At 41.6% G+C, this 20,490-nt stretch overlaps 1 protein-coding gene across 1 annotated transcript in view; it reads left to right on the top strand.

The window, feature by feature from the left end:
- Nucleotides 1-20,490, top strand: part of PTPN20 (protein tyrosine phosphatase non-receptor type 20) — a 39,954-nt gene that overhangs the window by 1,881 nt on the left and 17,583 nt on the right. The window contains exons 4-6 of the mRNA XM_064373648.1: nucleotides 3,419-3,498; nucleotides 3,948-3,975; nucleotides 18,935-19,290. Of these exons, the coding sequence (XP_064229718.1) occupies nucleotides 3,419-3,498; nucleotides 3,948-3,975; nucleotides 18,935-19,290 (464 nt within the window). The remainder of the gene's footprint in view (nucleotides 1-3,418; nucleotides 3,499-3,947; nucleotides 3,976-18,934; nucleotides 19,291-20,490) is intronic.

Here is a 20,490-nt window from a genome sequence, read left to right as displayed (position 1 = left end):
TGCCCTCCGGCCCAGCCCAGTCCAGCCCAGCAAGCAACACTGCTGTGCCCCTCCCATGCCAGGCCCATCCTGTCCACTTCTGGGGATCAGTTTCCTCATCCCACAGCTGGAAGAAACTATTTGGTTATTCAGAGACTCCTGGGAAACTCCCAGGAGCTATTCCCAGGGGAATATTAAATGTCTTATTAAGTACAGTCCTGTAGGCATCTGGCCAACAGCTCACCTGGGGCCTCCCTCCCTCCCTCCCTTGGAAGCTGGCAAACCCCTCCAGGATGGGACCCTCCTCCCCATAGCCTGAGGTGAGGGGTTAGAAACATAGAAACTCAGAAAAACTCTTACTTTTCTGCTGCCTTACACCATAGAACCCTATGTGCAACTCTGACCTTTTACCTGCCCCTGGCCTGGGTTCACCACCCCCACCTCCTAAGTGTGGGCCTTCCTGCTGGGATCCAGCCACGTGACCCCATGGCCCTGCTAACGTTCCGAGGTCCCGTCTGTGGCCAGCCCTGCTCTCCATGGCTCCTCCCTCCCCTCACTCCTACTCAGGAGTGCTCCCACTCCCAACCCTGTGCAGCCTATCCTGGCCAAAGGAAGCTGAAAGAGACAGAGCCAGGGTTTCAAGGAGGACGTGATGATGGATAGAGTCTGCACAGCACAGTGAGGCCATTTCCTGCCCTGACAGGCACACCTGTCATACCACCTGATTTCTCGCTGATGGCACCCACATTTCCTGGCTGGGGTGCTGACCCTGGATGCTCAGTGTCCAGGTTTGCATGTATCATCTCAGCGAGTCCAGTCTGGGGGATTCCAACATCATACCCATCTGAGTGTCATGCATTCATTAAACTCCTACTGCACTGAGCCACACTCCTGTTTGCCTAAGACACCATGCCACCCCAGGCGAGCCTGATGTAGAATGGAGAGGGGTGACACAGCCATGCCCCAGAGTGGCCTGTCCCTCCCTTTGCTGGAGGCTTCTTTTGAGGGGATCAGGCAAGAGAGAAGACTTAGGAAACAGGATGACTGAGGAGAACATGAGGCCGGCTAAAAGAATAAACTTTTATGTGAAAATTTACTACTCCCAAGAGAGGCATGTGGATGTTAAAAAAAAAAAAAAAAAAAACCCAGCCAGTGGGTGGTCCTGTATTTCCCATGCTTTGGGACACACCCAGCAGAAATTGAGAGCTTGCTACCGAATTTTTAAAAAGAAATTCTTTCCTTAGCACCTTTGACATTTCCTTGTTTGCACACAGAGCACTCTAATTGGGTGCAGAGAGAGAGGCACCGAGACTCATGGATTGTACACTTTTCTGTCCTTTTGGTAACTTGTTGGAATGGTACTTTTCTTCCTCAAAATATTATAGCCGATCATAATCAAATGTCTGATTATGATGATAATGCCCCAAAAGTGGGGCATTTTTCTAAGAGAGAGAGTCACCCACTTTGATTTATAATAGCCCAGAGCAATTTCTGACCTCTCAGAGAGGAGAGGTGTAAAAGACAAATGAAGCAGGATGGAAATCCATAGGAAACATCAGAGATATTCTTAGTGAAGACCCATTCTGGCATAAATGTGTCTCTGGGTCTGTTCTGTGACTACCCGACAAGCCCTAGCTGATCTCAGCATTGCATGAGTGGCACTGAAAGACTCTGAATGAAAACCCTGCATCTGGGCTGGACACAGTGGCTCATGCCTATAATGCCAGCATTTTGGGAAGCTGAGGTGGGTGGATCACCTGAGGTCAGGAGTTCGAGACCAGCCTGGCCATCATGGCGAAACCCTGTCTCTCCTAAAAATACAAAAATTAGCCGGATGTGGTGGTGGGCACCTGTAGTCCCAGCTACTTGGGTGGCTGAGGCAGGAGAATCGCTTGAACCCAGGAGGTGGAGGTTGCAGTGAGCCAGGATCACACCACCTAACTCCAGTCTAGGTGACAGAGTAAGACTGTCTCAAAAGAAAAGAAAAGAAAACCCTACATTCCAATTTGTGACTGTAGACATGTCAGGCAAAACCCTAAGCTATAAAAATAGTGAAAATTTCATCTCCCCTCAGGCCCAGCACAATCAGGTCAACCTCGGCTGGCATCCCAGCCTTGCCAGTGTTTGCTACAGGGAGCTGGGAAGTGACGAGGAACTACACAGCTCCGAGACTCAGTTTCCTCACCCATAGAATGGAGATACTAACACCTGTCTGTCAGGGCTTCCGAGTGGCTTTATAAGAAAGCATACAGAGTACCCAGCTTACGCCTCGCCCAGAATCCAGGCTCCAACCTTGCAGGGGCTGCTGAAGTAGGAGAGGCAACATCCTGGCGCCCGTGGGGCTGCCATATTTGTACAGCATACCTCCCAGATGATTACCTGGGAATTAAAAAAGTTATGGCACCTGGATTATTAAGGGTAGCCCATCCCCAGAGACTCCCATTTAGTTGGCCTTGGGTGTAGCTTAAATACTGGGATTTTTAAAAATGCTGTGTAACATGAAGCCGTATTCAGCTTTCAGTCACATACCTGCATGAACCCACATGTGTTTCCCACTCCCCCGCCTCATTTGCTCCAGCTACCCCTGTTCCCAGGTCCATCTCTGCTCTGGAGGCTGCTGTTGTTTTGTGGCTGGGTCAGGGAGCAAACTCTCCTCTCTTCTACGACCAGCAGCATGGGGCTCATGCTGGATTCAGGCCTCTGCCAGGCCTGTCTAAGCCCCTGAAGCATGTGGGGAAGCAGTGATGATGAAAGATGTGGGGATCGCTCCAGCGTTGAGACCACTCGGTGTCCCCGCCATAATGGAGCTTGAGCCCGGACATGTTTCTCACCCCCTGGAGGCAGTCGAGACCAGTGAAAGAGAGATTTAATAGAAGTTTGAGTTTGCAGAAGCCTATTTCTGGTCCACTGACCTAAAAGGCTGGGTGAAGGCTGTGTGGTTTTACTAGGCATTGTTTCTTGAAGTACCTGCTCTGGGCTAGTTTTATGACTTTGTTTACCCTCTATTGATGGGTCCCGTGCTTGTTCCTGTGACTGCTATTTGCAAAGTTAATGGGTCTATCGCCTCTCTGATGACTTGCATAGATCATTAACATTTTAACTATAGGTTTCCTCACCCTGATAATGAGACCCACCTCCGTGACTTGATTGTACCCATTGTGTGACTTGATTGTACCCATTGTGTGTTTTCCGCTGCCTAAGCTTGTAGCCGGATGGCTCTCTCTTCCCTTTATCAAGATAATGGCATCTGTTCTGATAATTGAGATGGGACTAAGAATGCTTATGTAAATGAAGTGGGGCAAAGAATGTTCCTGTAAAATGAGGTAGAAAAAGATATATGTACTAATTCTGTGTACAATAAAGTTGCTGGTTTTAGGGCCAGCCCTCCAGACTCCAGCTGTCCTGTCTTTTCTTTTCTTCCGCGCACTCTCTCTTCCAGGTATTGGGACCCTCTTGCAGGCCAAGAGACCCCGGCAGACGTGCCGCTCTCACCGGCCCCCGACATCTGGCGACCACGACGTGGGGCCTGGACACGAGAGATAAAGTGACGCTCAAAGGTATTTGGAGTGAAGGCTGCAGCAGTAAGTTTTGGTCAATTTATAATCTTGTATATAAGTTTTTGATTTCAATTTAAGTGTTCAATCTGGAGTAAAACATGGGGCAACTAGAGTCTAAGGACAATAAAATGTTTATTCAGCTTTTACAGTCTATGATTAAGTCGCATGGTCATGATGTTAAACTGAAAACTGTGGAGGAATTTGTGCACATAGTTAGAGAAATTTGTCCTTGGGTACCCGAAGGTGGTGTATTGGATGAACCTACTTGGCATGTTATTGGGGAAATAATTGAGTACTTTTGCTTCTATAACAAAGAGTTACCTCAATCTGATGTTTTGCTTTTGGTTTGGTCTAAACTCCGTGGCTATGTTTGCCCTTCTCCCTCTTCTGCACCTCCTTGTACTTCTACAGCTGCTCTCTCCCCTGCGGCGCTACATAGGTATGCTGCATCACCTCCGGTGGCTCAGGAGGAAGAGTCAGAGCGACACTCGGTCGACTCTCATACCGAATACCAGCCTGATCCATTGGAAACTTTGACAGAGGTTGTTGATTCAGCCAGGACTCCCCATACTACTCCACAATGGGTCCCTGGCCCGGTAACTTTTACTTTGCCTCCTGATCTTGCTCGACAGTTTCAGGATTTACTTTTGCTGTGCTCGTATGCTGTCACTAATCAGCAATGCTTTCCTGTAGTACAAGGAAATGAAATGGGTGCAGGAAGCTATTCTACTGGGAGTGTGCCCATAACTTAACGAGCCACAGATGCTGCTCCAATAACTCCCCTAACTCATGCTTTGTTACCTAATAAGAAAGGATTTGCTAATGTAAATAGTATGTTCCCTTCCCTTTTCCCTGTTATAGAAGTTGAAAATGCTCAGGGACAAATAGTCCGTAAATATCAGCCTATCCCACCTGAAACTTTAAAAGAATCAAAAGAGGCTGTTCCTCAATATAACCCTACTGCCCCTTATACTATTTCTCTATTAGAAGGTTTGGCAAAAGAAGCCTTACCTCCACATGATTGGGGCCGCCTTACAAAAGCTTGTCTCTCAGGTGGAGATTATCTCCTTTGGAGAACTAATTATGATAATCATGCTTCTGATCAGGCACAAAGAAATCGTACTCATCAAATTCTAGTTTCTTTTGATATGCTTACTGGCAAAGGTCAGTTTGAAGATCTTAATTTACAAGCACAACTCCTCCAGGTAGCCTATGGGCAGATTAACACGTTAGCCTTGCAGGCTTGGAGGCAGCTCCCGGCAACCGGGGTTAAGACTGACGAGTTGGCAAAAATTAAGCAGGACCTGATGAGCCGTGTCGAGATTTTGTGTCCCGCCTTTTACAGGCAGTAGGCCGATTGGTTCAGGATGGAAAGGCTGGCACTTTGTTAGTTAAACAATTGGCATTTGAAAATGCTAATCCAGCCTGTCAAGCAGCCATACGGCCATGGAAGAATAAAGGCGCTATCGCTGATTATATTCGGCTTTGTGCTGATATTGGGTCCTCTTATCAACAAGGGTTGGCTATGGCCACAGCTCAAGCTGGTATGTCTGTAGCTGCTTATGTTGAAAATCAAATGAGTAATGCTCACTATCAGCGCAGCAACCAAAAATGTTTTCAATGTGGTAATACCTCAAGAATAGAAATTAATTGTTATTAATTTAAAAGACTGTATAAGGTTTGTTTTTAGTATTCCATCTACTAATTATGAACAACCTTGGGATAGATATGTATGGGTAGTGTTGCCTCAGGGCATGGCTAACAGCCCTACCCTTTGTCAGACTTTTGTTGCAAAGGCTATTCTTCCAGTCTGACAACAATATCCTAATATTCTTCTTATTCACTATATGGATGATATTTTAATTCCTGCTTCAACTAATGTTCTTCTGCAATCCGCTTTTGTGCAATAGCAGAAATGTTTGACTAATGCTGGCTTTGTGGTTGCTCCAGAGAAAATCCAATCTTCTGCTCCTTATCTCTATTTAGGACGAGTAATTAATCAAAAAAAACTTATGGAATTTCAAAATTAAATACCTCTCAATTAAAAACTCTCAATGATTTTCAGAAATTTTTAGGTGATTTAAATTGGATCAGACCTAGTCTCAAACTTACCACTGGAGACTTAAAACCCTTATTTGATATTTTAAAGGGACCTTCCGACCCTGCTTCACCATGCCAGCTTACTCCTGGAGTCATGCGAACACTCCAGATTGTTCAAAAAACCTTAACAAAAAAAAAAAAAAAAAATTAAATAGAATTCAAGACTAGACACTCTGGAACTTTTGTGTGCTATATACACAGTACACACCCACAGGTGTTTTCTGGCAGCAGGGGATATTAGAATGGCTACACCTCCCTGCTAGTTGTGGAAAGGTAGTGACTTCTTATTATAATTTAGTTGCAGCTTTGGTTGCTAAATGCAGGACTCGTGCCCTTGCTTTGTTTGAATATGAGCCTCCAGAAATTGTTCCTTATACAGGCCCTCAACAAACTTGGCTTTGGCAATTCTCAGAAACTTGGCAAATTGCTTTTGCTGGATTTCCAGGAAAATTAGTTGTCATCTTCCCGCTGATAAAAGTTTACAATTTTACACTCTTAATTCGCTCATTTTTCCTCAGATCTGTGTCAAGACACCTTTAACACAAGCACACCTGGCTTTCACAGACGGATCTTCATCTGGCATTGCTGCTGGCTCAGTTAATAATCAAACTTTTTCTTTTCAGACTCAGGAAACCTCAGCTCAAAGAGCTGAACTCCTTGCAGTGCAATTTGTTTTATCTCATTGGAATTTTCCTCTTAACATTTACTCTGATAGCCAATACGCTGTTCAACTTGTTCAGCACTTGGAGACTGCTCCCTTGTGCTCAACTGATTCCTCCTTTATCATTCACCTTTTAATCCCTCTGCAGGAATCTCTTCAACGCGCTCTCATCCCTTTTTTATAGGTCACATTCGAGCTTATTCTAATCTTCCAGGACCTCTTAGTAAAGGAAATCAACAGGCTGATCTTCTCACTCATTCTATTTTTCCAGTGTTAACTCCTCTTCAACAGGCACAGGCATCTCATGCTTTGCATCATCAAAATGCTCGCAGTCTTTCTTTACAGTTTAAAATTACTTGAGAACAGACTCAACAAATTGTTAAACAATGCTCTGAATGTCTTCCTCACTTGCCAGTTCCTTTTCATTATGGAGTTAATCCTCAAGGACTATAGAGTGGCTATGTATATCAAATGAATGTCACTCATTTTACACCTTTTGGTAAATTTCAATATATACATGTAACTATTGATACTTTTTCTCATTTTTTAGTGGCTTCTGCTCATACAGGTAAAGCTGTTAAAGATGTTATTGCCCATTGCTTATTGGTCTTTTCTATTTTAGGCCCTCCTAAAATCCTTAAAACAGCTAATGCTCCTGCTTACACCAGCAAAGGATTTAATCATTTTTGCTTTCAGTTTCATATTCATCATAGTACAGGTATACCCTACAATCCACAAGGACAAGTAATTGTAGAACACGCTCATGCAACTTTGAATTTAACTGTACAAAAAAATAAAACAGAGGGAGTCAGCAGCTGATTTACATAAGACTCCTCATACTTGGCTTAGACATGCTCTATATATTTTAAATTTTTTGATTTTTGATGCAGAAGGATGTTCTGCTGCTGAGCGTTTTTGGCACCCTAGTCCCAGAGCACAAGCTGAGGTGCTGTGGAAGGATGTCTTAACTAACAAGTGGAATGGACCTGATCCCGTCCTAATATGGGGGCAAGGACATGTTTGTGTTTTCCCTAGATCTGCTGAAAGCCTGTTGTGGGTACCAGAGTGGTTGATGAAACATGGACCTCCTGTCGATGGGAGAAACCAGAACCTTGATCCCAAGCTTCAAATAGCTGCATCTAACACCACCACCTCCACCTCTTTGACACCGCCAAATGAAAGCATCGCCAGACACAGAACCTCAACATCTTCCCTTGCCTACCTGGGGCCAGATGAAGCGTCTTTGCATTAAAGCAGCCCAACTTGTGAACTCACAGGGAATTTCAAAAACTTTGGCTGTAATGTTCATAGCCATGTTGGCTATTTTGACCTACAAATCATTTATGAACAGGCTTGCGTAGCCTCTCCTTATGGTATTCTGTATGGGAATATATCTATAGATGAGGAAAGTGGACATTATTTTATAATTTGTCCCAACTGTGTTCTTACTAACTGTATTGATTCAACTGTATTTCCTACTCCTGTTATTATGATTGTTCATCAGCCTCCTTATGTTATGCTTCCCGTTAATCTTACAGGTTCTTGGTATGATGAATGCAGTATGCAAATTCTTCATCAAATTCAAGACCTCATAGTCCATCCTAAACGCTTTATTGGTTTGCTTGTTGCTAGTATTTTGGCCATTGTTTCTGTGGTAGCTACTGCTGCTACAGCTGCTGTTAGTCTAGCTCACAGTGTGCAAACTGCTACCTATGTTAATCATTTGGCTCAAAATATTTCTGTCTCTGTGGGTACTCAAATTGATATTGATAAAAAATTGGAAGCTAAACTTAATGTTTTGGAACAAACTGTTACCCTTTTGGGGGATAAAGTGTACAATATGCAATCTCGCATGCTACCAGGCTGTCATGTTGATTTTAAATATATTTGTGTTACCAATACACCTTACAATGACACTGAATGGAGTTGGCCTCTAGTCAAGGCCCATTTGCAAGGTATCTGGAGTCATAATAACTTGTCCCTTGATGTTTTCAGGCTTCAACAACAAATTCATGCCATTGATTTTTCGCGCCAGGATCTTCCACAGGATGATACTGTCGCCCGTGATATTGTTAACGCTTTGTTTTCCTGGACCCACAGTTTTCACCTGCCATCTTTTTCCAGCATTCTGGCCATTGGTGGCTGTGTTCTTCTGCTTCTCATTCTTCTGCCATTTCTCTTTCATCTTGTGTTCTCCTCCCTCCAGCGTTTGCAGCTCAAAATATTTGAACTGCATTTAAAAAAATAAAGGAGTGGGAGATGTGGGGATCGCTCCAGTGTTGAGACCACTCAGTGTCCCTGCCATAATGGAGCTTGAGCCCGGACACATTTCCCACCCCCTGGAGGCAGTCGAGACCAGTGAAAGAGAGATTTAATAGAAGTTTGAGTGTGCAGAAGCCTATTTCTGGTCCACTGACCTAAAGGCTGGGTGAAGGCTGTGTGGTTTTACTAGGCATTGTTTCTTGAAGTACCTGCTCTGGGCTAGTTTTATGACTTTGTTTACCCTCTATTGATGGGTCCTGTGCTTGTTCCTGTGACTGCTATTTGCAAAGTTAATGGGTCTATCGCCTCTCCGATGACTTGCATAGATCATTAACATTTTAACTATAGGTTTCCTCACCCTGATAATGAGACCCACCTGCGTGACTTGATTGTACCCATTGTGTGACTTGATTGTACCCATTGTGTGTTTTCCAGCCAGATGGCTCTCTCTTCCCTTTATCAAGATAATGGCATCTGTTCTGATAATTGAGATGGGACTAAGAATGCTTATGTAAATGAGGTGGGGCAAAGAATGTTCCTGTAAAATGAGGTAGGAAAAGATATATATACGAACTCAGTGTACAATAAAGTTGCTGGTTTTAGGCATTGCTAATTGGGAACTGCCTGGCCAGCCCTCCAGACTCCAGCTGTCCTGTCTTTTCTTTTCTTCCGCGCACTCTCTCTTCCAGGTATTGGGACCCTCTTGCAGGCCAAGAGACCCCGGCAGACCTGGTGCCATTTGAGCCATGGCTGGAGCCAGAGCAGCCAGGATGTGGGGAGCAGCATCCTGAGGTGGCGAAGGGCAGTGATGCTCCAAGCCTGTCCCCAAAAGGCATTCTGTCCTTCTAGGCCTTGGGGCCTGTTAGAGAAGGGATAGCTCCAATTATTTCTGAAGTGCCTTTGGGCACTTTTTCCAGACTTTCCCTCTTCTTGTGTTTTTCTGAGCCTTCCACACACTTCCAACCTCTGCTCATTGCCCAGTTCCAAAGCTACTTCCACATTTTCAGGTATTTTTATAGCAACACTCCAGTACTCAGTACCAATTTTCTGTCTTAGTCCGTTTTGTATGGCTATAAAGGAATTCTGGAGGCTGGTTAATTTATAAAGAAAAGAGGTTTATTTACCTCCTGGTTCTGCTGGCTGGAAGGTTCAAGATTGGGCCTCTGGTGAGGGCCTCAGGCTGCTTCCACTCATGGTGGAAGGTGAAGTGGAATCAGCATGTGCAGAGATCATGTGGTGAAAGAGGAAGCAAGAGAGGGAGAGAAAGAGAGAGAGAGAGAGGTGCCCGGTCCTTTTTAACAGTCAGCTTTTGCAGCAGTGAATAGAGTGAAAACTCACTCAACCCCAAGCAAGGGCATTAATCTGTTCATGAGTGATTTGCCTCCATGAGTCGAACACCTCTCATTAGGCCCTAGTTTCAATGTTGGGAATCAGTTTTTAACAAACAGTTTGGAGAGGACAAACATCCAAACCATAACAATACTGAACTTCCAGCCTCCAGAATGTGAAAATAAATTTCAGCCCCAGAAAACTAATACACTGTATGCTTCCACATATATAAAATGTTAGAAATTTTAAACTAATTTTTATTGACAGAGTGTATCAGTGGTTGCCTTGGGGCAATAAGGATAAATTACAAAGAGGCATGAGGATAGTTTTGCATTGATGGAGATGTTTATCTTTATTGTTGTGGTGGTCTCATAGGTGCACATATATGACAGTTATAGCTCCATAAACTGTGAAGAAAGTGGTTTGTGAGTACAAAAGGTATATAGTTTAAAAATTTTTCATGCAGTTTACCATTATAATGTAGATAGATGGGAAAACAAGCTCTTTAAGGCAGAGATTTAACAAGCTTCTTTCTGTACTTCTTGAGGTTGCCGTATGTTTGTTCCTATTACTACCACCCACTAATAGTAGTAGTAGTTGTTGCAACAGTAATATGTTTATTACTGTTGGTTGTTACTAATTTAAGTCTGTTTTAGGTAGTAGCATTTAATTCCCACAACAGCTTACCTCTGAGGTATCAGTATATTAGTGTCCTTGTTTTACAGAAAAGCTAAAAGAGATTAAGTAATTTTCTCACATTCACACTGCACATAGGAGAGAGAGAGCTGGGATTCAAACCGAGGCTTAACCACCACTGTATTTATTGTGCATTGTTTTGTTTTGTTTTGTTTTGTTTTAAAGAATCAGAATCTACTTGGAGTGCAGTAGCACAATCATAGCTCAGTGAAACCTTGAACTCCTAAGCTCAAGCAGTCCTCCCACCTCAGCTTCCCAAGTAGCTGGGACTATGGGCATGTGCCACCACCCCCAGCTAATTATTTATTTATTTATTTAGAAACAAGGACTCAGTCTTTTGCTTAGGCTGGTCTCAAAAGTCTTGGCTCCATGTGATCCTCCTGCCTTAGCCTCCCAAGTAGCTGGAGTGTCTGTCATCATTCTTCTTAGAGACTTGAAACTATATTTTGTAGTATTTGTTGCTATTATTTTGTTTGCTTCTCTTTTCCCTTAATTTGAAGTTGCTGTTCTGATCTGTTAGTTGTTTGATTGAAGGTGGGTATAAGTAGTTGGTGTAGTCTCAAACTCTACCTTTATCTCTCTTTTTTTTATCCTGATAAATGAATATCTTTGTTGGTTTTAGGAATCTTGGATTTTAGTTCTTTCTCAGTTTTTTTTTTTTTTTTTTTTTTGAGTGTTACTTTTACTGTACTCTACCTTCCAGTGTTTTAGATGAGAACTGTAATGGTCACCTGACTCCTTTTCTTCATGAGAAATATATTTATTTATTTCAAAGTCTTTATTTTACTGGAATCAAATAATGTTACCAGGTGTGCTTCATTTCCATCAGTCTTATCTCTAGACAAATAAACCCTTTAATCGCTCTTCCTTTAGCTGTAATAAGTTCCATCAGTTAGTAATTGCTCCTCTTCGGTCTACTCTTGCCTTTTTTTTTCAAGCTTCTGTGAATTGTAGGGTTGTCTCTTGGTTCTGTCTTGTAAAACCTTTTCTCTTATTACTTCTGCCTCTGTAGTTTTGCATGCACTTTCTCTGTCTTTCTCTCTCATTTTTATTCTTATTTTTTTCTTTTACTTGGTCTTATAGGAAACTAAGTTTTTTAAAAAAATTTCCTCCTTCAAATTATCTACTAAAATTTTTAGCTTGTGTAATGGTTAATTTCATGTGTCAACTATGCTGGACCATGATACTCAGATATTTGGTCAAATATTGGTCTAGAGGTTGCTGTGAAGGTATTTTTTAAAGATGTGATTAATATTTAGATTAGCAGACTTTGAGTAAAGCTGATTAGCCTCCATAATGAGAGTGGGCCTCATTTAGTCAGTTGAAGTCATTAAGAAAAAAAGACTCAAGTTTCCAGAGGAAGAAGGAATTCTATCTTGGGACTGCCTTTGGAATCAAGACTACAATGTCAACTTTTCCCTGGGTTTCTAACCAGCTGGCCTGCCTTGCAGATATTGACTTGCTAGTCCCCACAATTATGAATCAGTTCCTTAAAATAAATATTTCTTACATATATGTACAGCCTATTGATTCTATTTCTCTAGAGAATCTAGAGTAACACAGAATTTGGTACTGAGAGTAATTCTAGAGGAACAGAATTTTAAGGATGAGTTTTGTGAATCTGATAAGATATAAAGGCATCAATGACTTTTCAGTAGTGAATAGAGTATTAGTAATTCATAGTGTAATGTGACAGTAGAGATTACAAAGTATTGCCATTAGATACTCCTATTCAGACAGTTAGAAGAAGCAAGCTTCTGGGTACCTGTATTTGATACCCTAGAACATTTTTGGGTTATCATGAGAACAATGAGATTGACTAGTTACTCCTAATGTAGAGAAGGAAAGGATTATCTCAGGGATTAAATTTCCCAGCTCAAGTGCCACATAAACAACCCAAAAGTTTATCTTTCTGCCCTGAAAGAAACTCTTATATTCTATAACAACAAAACTGAGATTACTGAAAATCAAATCCAAATCTCATCCTAAAAATGGCTGAATTACCATGCAAATTGAATCCTCAACCTTTCAGGGTGTCTGCTGTTAAAATGAGGGCATTGAGTGAGAAGCCATGGGATCTTGAAAATTGGAGTGGAGACATATGGGAAGAGCCTTATAAAGCTGGGTGTATTGAACCCTTGACTCTGATGCGTCTTCCTTGCCAATAAAAGCAGCCATGCCACCCCCATCTGAGGAGATTAATGCTACTTTACCTGAAGCAACTTTTATGACCTCTCCTGAGTTTGTTGCCTTGCAAGACATTGCTGATTCTTCTCAAGACTCACAACCACCATCCTTCATTGCTTCTAGACCTATAGCTAGATTCAAGTCCTAGCAGGCCCTTAAAGGTAAGGTACAAAGTGTGACCCATGGGGAGGTATGTTACAGTACAAAAGTACTACATGATTTTTCCAATTTATACTGACAGAAATCTGAGACATATTTGTGGGGAGGGATTTTAAGGGTATGAGACAATGTTGGAAGGAACTTAATGTTTGATCAGGCTAAATTTATTGAAATGGGACCACTAAGCAGAGATTCTGGACTTACTGTGTGGCTTAGGGAGTTAGAAAGAGCCCTTTCAGTTTATTTGGTTGGTTGGATTAAACGGATCAAAAGCTGGCCCAGTCTAAAAGAAGATAAAATGCCAGAACTGCCTTGATATACTATATACAATGAAGGAAGGGATCCAGAGGATTAGGGAGACTGGAACATTAGATTGGGTTTGTTGTTTAAGACCTGCCCACCCACCCCAGGAGGTCCAGAGGATACACTTTTTCTCATAACTGTGAGAAACATATTTGTGAGGGGAGTCCCAGCGTCCTTGAAGAGTGCTGTGATTATTTTTCTCTGTAGGTCAGATATTACAGTGGAAATTGCTGCCACTGAATTGGGAAACCTGAATGCAGTGGGTATAATTGGATCCCAGAGAGATAAGGGCCAAGTGGTGGCCCTTGATAGCCAAAGGCAAGGTGAGTGTGGTTACGGTAATGGACAGCAGAGTCAAAGCAGCAATCAGAACAGTCTGATCTGTAGAGACCTATGGTGTTGATTGGTTGATCGTAGTGTTCCTAGAAGTGAAGTAGATGGGACGTCTACTAAATTCTTCCTTGATATGTATAAGCAGAAGAGTCCTAGGTCAAGTAAGCAAAATTCTAACTTGAACCATAGAAACAGAGAAGCTCAGCCAGTCAATGATTTCCCAGACTTGAGCCACTTTACACACCCAGAACACCTTGAATGAATGAGAGGACCCTGGTACACTGCCAAAAATGTATACTGTTAATCTTTCAGCCTTCCCCAGAGGAAACTTTGGCCTTTTGCCAGGGTGACTGTACATTTGGAAAAAGAAAATAATCAGACTTTCAGAAACTACTGGACACTGGCTCTGAATTGACACCAATTCCAGGAGACCCAAAACATCACTGTGGTCTACAAGTCAAAGCAGGGGCTAATGGAGGTCAGGTATTCAATGGCGTTTTAGTTCAAGTTCATTTTACAGTGGACTCAGCAGGTCCCTAAACCCATCTTGTGATTATTTTCCAAGCCCTGGAATGTATAATTGGAATAAACATACTCAGCAGCTGATAGGATCCCCACATGACTTCTCTGACCTGTGGAGAGAGGATTATTATGGCAGGAAAGGGCAAGTGGAAGCCACTAGAATTTATTCTACCTAGGAAAATAGTAATACCTAGGAAAATAGTAAAAAAGCAAAAGCAATACTACATTCCTGAAGAGACTGCTGATATTAATGCCTCCATCAAGGACTTTAAAGATGAAGTGATGTTGACATCTGTCACATCCCAACTCACCTATTTGACCTATACAAAAAAAAAGATGGAATTTGGAGAATGACAGTGGATTATTGTAAGCTTCCTCAGATGGTGACTCTAGTTTCAGCTGCTGTACCAGATATGGTTTCGTTGCCTTAGAAAATTAACACATCCCTTCATACCTGCTATGTAGCTATTGATCTGGGAAATGTTTTTTTCTCTATACCTATTAATCAAGAACACCAGAAGCAGTTTACTTTCAACTGGTAGGGCCAGTAATACATCCTCGCTGTCCTACCTCAGGGGTGTATAAACTCTTCAGCCCTATGTTGCATTTAGTTCTCAGGAATCTCAATCACCTTTCCCTTCCACAGGATATTACAGAGGTTTATTACATTGATGACATTGTGCTGATGGGACCTAGTTCACAAGAAGTAGCAAATGCTTTAGTCTTATTTGTCCCCAGAGGGTAGGAAATATATCCAATAAAAATTCAGTGGCCTTCTACTTTAGCGAAATTTCTAGGGGTCCGGTGGTGTGGGGCATGTTGAGATAATCCCTTTAAAGTGAAGGGTAAATTGTATATGGCTCTTTCTACAACCAAAAGAGAGGCACAATGGCTAGTGAGCCTAGGCATTTTGGAGGAGATATTCCTTATTTGGATGTGCTACTCTGGTCCATTTACTAAGTGATGTGAAAACTTTCTAGCTTTGAGTTGGGCCCAGAACAAAAGAAGGCTCCGAAACAGGTTCAGCCTGCCATGCAAGCCTCTCTGCCACGTGGTGGGCTGTATGATGTAGCAGATGCAATGGTGACTGAAGTGTTCATGGCAGATAAGAGTGCTGTTTGGACCTTTGGCAGACCTCTTTAGGTGAGTCACAGTGCAGGGACATAGGATTTTAGAGCAAATTCTTGCCATACTCTGTGGACTCTCTTTTTGAGAAACAACTTTTGGCCTGCTACTGGGCCTCCATAGAGAATGCTTAGCCATGGGCCACCAAGCCATAAAGTCGGGCGTATGCAGCAGCATTCCACCATCAAATGAAAGTGGTAGATACAAGGTTGGGTTTGAGCAGATCCTGAAGGCACAAATAAGTTACATGAAGAAGCTGCCCAAATGCTCACTGTTCCCACACCTGCTACATGACCTGCTCTCTTCAGCCTGTACCTGTTGCCTCATGAAGAGTTCTCTATGATCAGCTGATAGAAGAAGAGAAGACTTTGACCTGGTCTGCAGAAGGTTCTGCATGATATAAAGGTACCACCCAGAAGAGGACAGCTACAGAACTACAACCCCTTTTTTGAGACATCTCTGAAGGACAGTAGTGAAGAGAAATACTCCCAGTGGGCATAGCATAGGGTAGTACACTTAGTAGTTCTTTTTGCTTGGAGAAGTGGCCAGAAGTATAAATCTATACTGATTCATGGGTATGTTTTATGGCTTAGCTGGATGGTCAGGGACTTTTAAGGAACATGATTGGAAAAATTGATAACAAAGTGACAAGAAGGTCTGGGGAAGAGGCATGTGAATAGACCTTGCTAGATGGACACAAAGATATTTGTATCCCACATGAATGCTCACCAAGGGTTGATCTCAGCAGAGGAAGACTTTAATAAACAAATGAATAGAATGACTTGCTGTATAAATGTCAGACTGTTCCCCCTGCCACCCCTGTCATTGTGTCATTGCCCATAGGTCTCATGAACAAAGTGGCCATAGTGGCAGGGATGGAGGTTATGTATGAGCTCAGCAACATAGACTTCCATTCACCAAGGCTGGCCTGGCTACAGCTACTACTGAGTGCTCAGTCTGCCAGCAACAGATACCAATACTGACTACCTGATGGGTACTATTCCATGGGACGATCAGCCAAATATCTGATGGCAGGTCAATTACACTGGGACCACTTCCATCATGGAAGGAGCAGTGCTTTTTTCTTACTAGAATAGACAGTAACTCTGGGTATGGATTTGCCTTCCCTGCACACAGTGCTCCTGCCAATTTACCATCTCTGGACCTACAGAATGCCTTATCCACCATCATGGTATTCCATACAGCATTTCTCTGATCAAGGAATTCACTTTGTAGCAAATACTTTGTGGTAATGGCCTCACTGCCACTGTCTTACCATATTCCTTATCCTCTCAAAGCAGCTGGCTTGATAGAATGGTTGTATGGCCTTTTGAAGACAACTACAGTGAAAGTTAGGTGGCAGTACCTTGCATGGCTAGGGTAATGTTCTCCAGGTTATATATGCCCCAGATCAGCATCCAATATATGATGCTGTTTCTACCATAGCCAGGAGTCAAGAATCAAGGGGCGGAAATGAGAGTGGGACCAGTAGCCATTACCCATAGTGATCCATTAGCATAATTTTTGCTTTCAGTTCCTGTGGCCTTATGCTGCTGGTCTAGGGATCTTAGTGACTCTCTTAATTAATGTTGTCTGACAGTGAGGTCTTTCTGTCTTCAAAGTTGAGTCTTCCTTGATGGACAACAGAGCATGGAATCTAGATTTACCTAGGCTGTGGAGTCTAGAAAATTGCTGCATAACGTGTAACAAGTTACTTTGTACAGGTTTTTTATTTGAAAAGCATGAATACAATAGCACCTCCCGCTAAGTTTTGTTTTGGAGTTGACAGGGTGATACATGTAGCGTATTATGCTGCTTGAACCTGGTATGCATGATTCACTGCCTTCTGTTATTACTCTCACTTCTGTTTATGGAGTTTTCCTGCAATCACTTGAATTATTTCTTTTGTGCAGTGACTTCCATAGTTTGCTTCTGAAATTCCTTTTTTATATTCCTGTTGTATGCTCTGTGTCTTTTAGCATTTTAATCATTATTGTAGGGTTTTTTAATCTTTTGTTTCTGAGTTCTGGGAAAAATTTTAAAGCTGGTTTTCTAAATAATGTATTTGTTTTTCTGTTCAATTCCTTCTTTAGGAGTTTGAGTTGAATGATAGTGACTTTTATATGAAATCAAGCTTTTATTACTTTAGCTTATTGAATTTTCACATATTTAATCTCTTTTCAAAATTAGAAAAATGCTTTTTTTTTTTTTTACTGTGAAGTAATTCATACTGTTTAGATACTATAATAACTACTGCTAACATTGTGATGAACACTTGCCAGGTTTATTATTATTATATGACATATATCATCATATATATACATACATATGATGAATACTGTATATACCATGTATACATATATACATAGTAATATAACATATTTATTATACATACTTAGTAATATATTAGTAAACATAGATATATATTATTGTTTCAAATAATAAAATAATGCTCTCTTGAATTTTATTTAAAATACAAATAGGAGTTTTTAAGGTGTTATCACTTTTTATAGAAAGGAGAACATCTGTCATGATTGTTTAGGATGGACTCCCTTTTTGAAATACTGGGTATCTTTATATATCTAGCAATTTTTTTTTTTTTGAGATGGAGTCTCACTCATTCTGTTGTCCAGGCTGCAGTACAGTGGCATGGTCTCAGCTCGCTGTAGCCTCTGCCTCCCTGGTTCAAGTGATTCTCCTGCCGCAGCCTCCTGAGTAGCTGGGATTATAGGTATGAGCCACTGCAGCTGGCTGTTTTTTCTGTTCACTCATATTTACAAGGGAAAGTTTCTGTGTGCTATGTTAGTATTTGAGAAGAGTTCTGCCAGATATTATGTAAGTGCCTGTTCGGGTCTTGCCAGCATATTTGCTAGATAAGTGGTTCATGTGATTCTGAGTAGCAAGGAGAGGTTATTATTGAGAGAGCTGCATTGCAGAGAAGGGCCTCCTTTGCTGTGAGTGTTTCTGCTCTTAATGTGGGGGTGGGGGTGGAACCAGAGCTTTAGATGTCTATGTCAGATGAAGAAGAAACTCCTGGAGCAGTGAAGCTTACTAGGCCAAATAGCTGTTTTTCTCTCTCATATTTGTTATAACAGTCTGTGTTAGATGAGTCCCATATTACTTGGAGCAAATCCCCTTGGTAGCATCCTTTTGCCACCAAATCTTTGCTTTGAATAACATACCCCATCACCAGATGAAGGCTGAGAATGGACATAAAATATTGCTGTCTAGTTTTGGGGACACTGGTGGAATTCCATTAATCCTGGGATTTGTCTACAGTCAACTATCAGATTTTTTTTTTACCCTGGCCCCTGCTGCTCTGGGTTTGCAGGTTTCACAGATTTGCAGGAGAATGTCATTCATTTGCTTCCACAGAGAGTTTCTCCTCTATTGTGTTCAGTTGCAAACTAGAATATACTTCCCTTGACCTAATCTTGCCTGTGCCATTTCTAGCAGAAATTTCCAAAAGTACTTGGATGCTAATGATATCATTCTCTGTTTATTAAAAACTGATCTAAAAAATAAACCTACCATAATTGTGTATTTATTAGATCATACCAATAGTCTTCAGGGAGGAAAGAATTTAAACTCATGGACTCAACCCTTTTGAAAAGAGACTCCTATGCCAACTTCTCTATTGGTCAAAGAGATATATGAATTTACCTGTGTGAATGCTTTTGTGAAGTCTGAATGTAATGTATCTCCCACCTTTATCTACCAGATGTTTCTGTTTCTGTACTAGATGACCCAACACGTGTTCCTCTTGGAAAAAGCAAGGACTACATCAATGCTAGTTATATTAGAATAGTCAATTGTGGAGAAGAGTATTTTTATATTGCTACTCAAGGACCACTGCTGAGCACCATAGATGACTTTTGGCAAATGGTGTTGGAAAATAATTCTAATGTTATTGCCATGATAACCAGAGAGATAGAAGGTGGAGTTATCAAATGCTACCATTACTGGCCCATTTCTCTGAAGAAGCCATTGGAATTGAAACACTTCTGTGTATCCCTGGAGAACTACCAGATACTTAAGTATTTCATCATTCGAATGTTTCAAGTTGTGGAGAAGTCCGTAAGTTTTTAAAGATGAGTATTAGATATATATTTTACCATACAAGCAGATGTCTTAGAAATAGAAGGCAGGAGTAGGATGGAAAATAAACTGATGAAACTTCTTAAAGTAACTTTTTACTTGTCCCTGGTGCCAGAAGCCACTACCATTTCTACTTCTCCTTATCCAGATCCTGGAGAAAAGAAAAAATTGGAAAGGAGAGGTGGGGCAGGGAGTGAGTGTTGAAGTTGTCTGATTCAGGGTTATACCTGCTTCTGCCAAGTGTGGCAGATATGTGTTGAGTCCTTGAGGTATGCTCATCACTGGGCCAGGCACTATCAGTACTTACTGAGTAGTGGAGAGGTTGGTATACTCACTGACAGATACCTCACTTACTGTGTTCAGTGATAATGTCGAGATATGTCTTGGGTACTTTGGGGCTCAGAAGGTAAATACTTAGCTTTACTTGGGGTTTGGGGGACAGTTTACTGGAGGAGGCGACATCTGTTTGAGAATTATCCAAATGAGAAAAATGGAAGGAGGAAGTAGATGATCAAAATATAAAATAGCATGGGGTATGTATAGAGACAAACGTAAGTAGTTAAGTGTTTCTGGAATATAAAAGTTCAATGCCGGGGAGTAGCAAAAGATGAGATGAGGCTATCAAAAGTAAGCAGGGGCCAGCTAGAACGTGAAATGTCTTAAATTTCAGCTAAGTAGCATGAACTTTATTATGAAGATAATTGACAGACATTTAAGAATTTTAGTGACATGATCAGCTAGGGCTGTTGCCATGGTGATGGAAAGCACAGACACAAGTGCTTTGCAGATAAAATTGGCAGACTTATATGTGATGTATGACTTATGATTTATAAGTGACGATGAGGGGTTGAAAATACATTCAATACAGTAACTACATGTGGCTATTCAAGTTTAAATTTATTTAAATTTATGTAAAATAACAAATTGAGTTCCTCACCTGCAGTAGCCACATTTCTGGTGCTTATTAGTCTCATGTTGATAGTGGCTACTATATTGCCACTATTTAAGACATTTGCTTCAGTGTAGAAAGTTCTGTTGAGAAGCATGGGTCTAGAATAATTCATGGATTTGTTGGTCTAATAGATTTAGGAAATAGAAAAGGAATGGTTTATAGGAGAAAATGATGACTTAGCTTGCTCCAGTGGATTCAGTTGACAGGTAGGTGATACATGTGTTTGC

Source organism: Aotus nancymaae, unplaced genomic scaffold (genome assembly GCF_030222135.1).
Source record: "Aotus nancymaae isolate 86718 unplaced genomic scaffold, 86718_ANA_hifiasm-v0.15.2.pri h1tg000010l, whole genome shotgun sequence".
Classification (NCBI taxonomy): domain Eukaryota; kingdom Metazoa; phylum Chordata; class Mammalia; order Primates; family Aotidae; genus Aotus; species Aotus nancymaae.
Note: the sequence above shows the minus strand (reverse complement) of the source record. Positions and strands in the feature narration are given on the sequence as shown.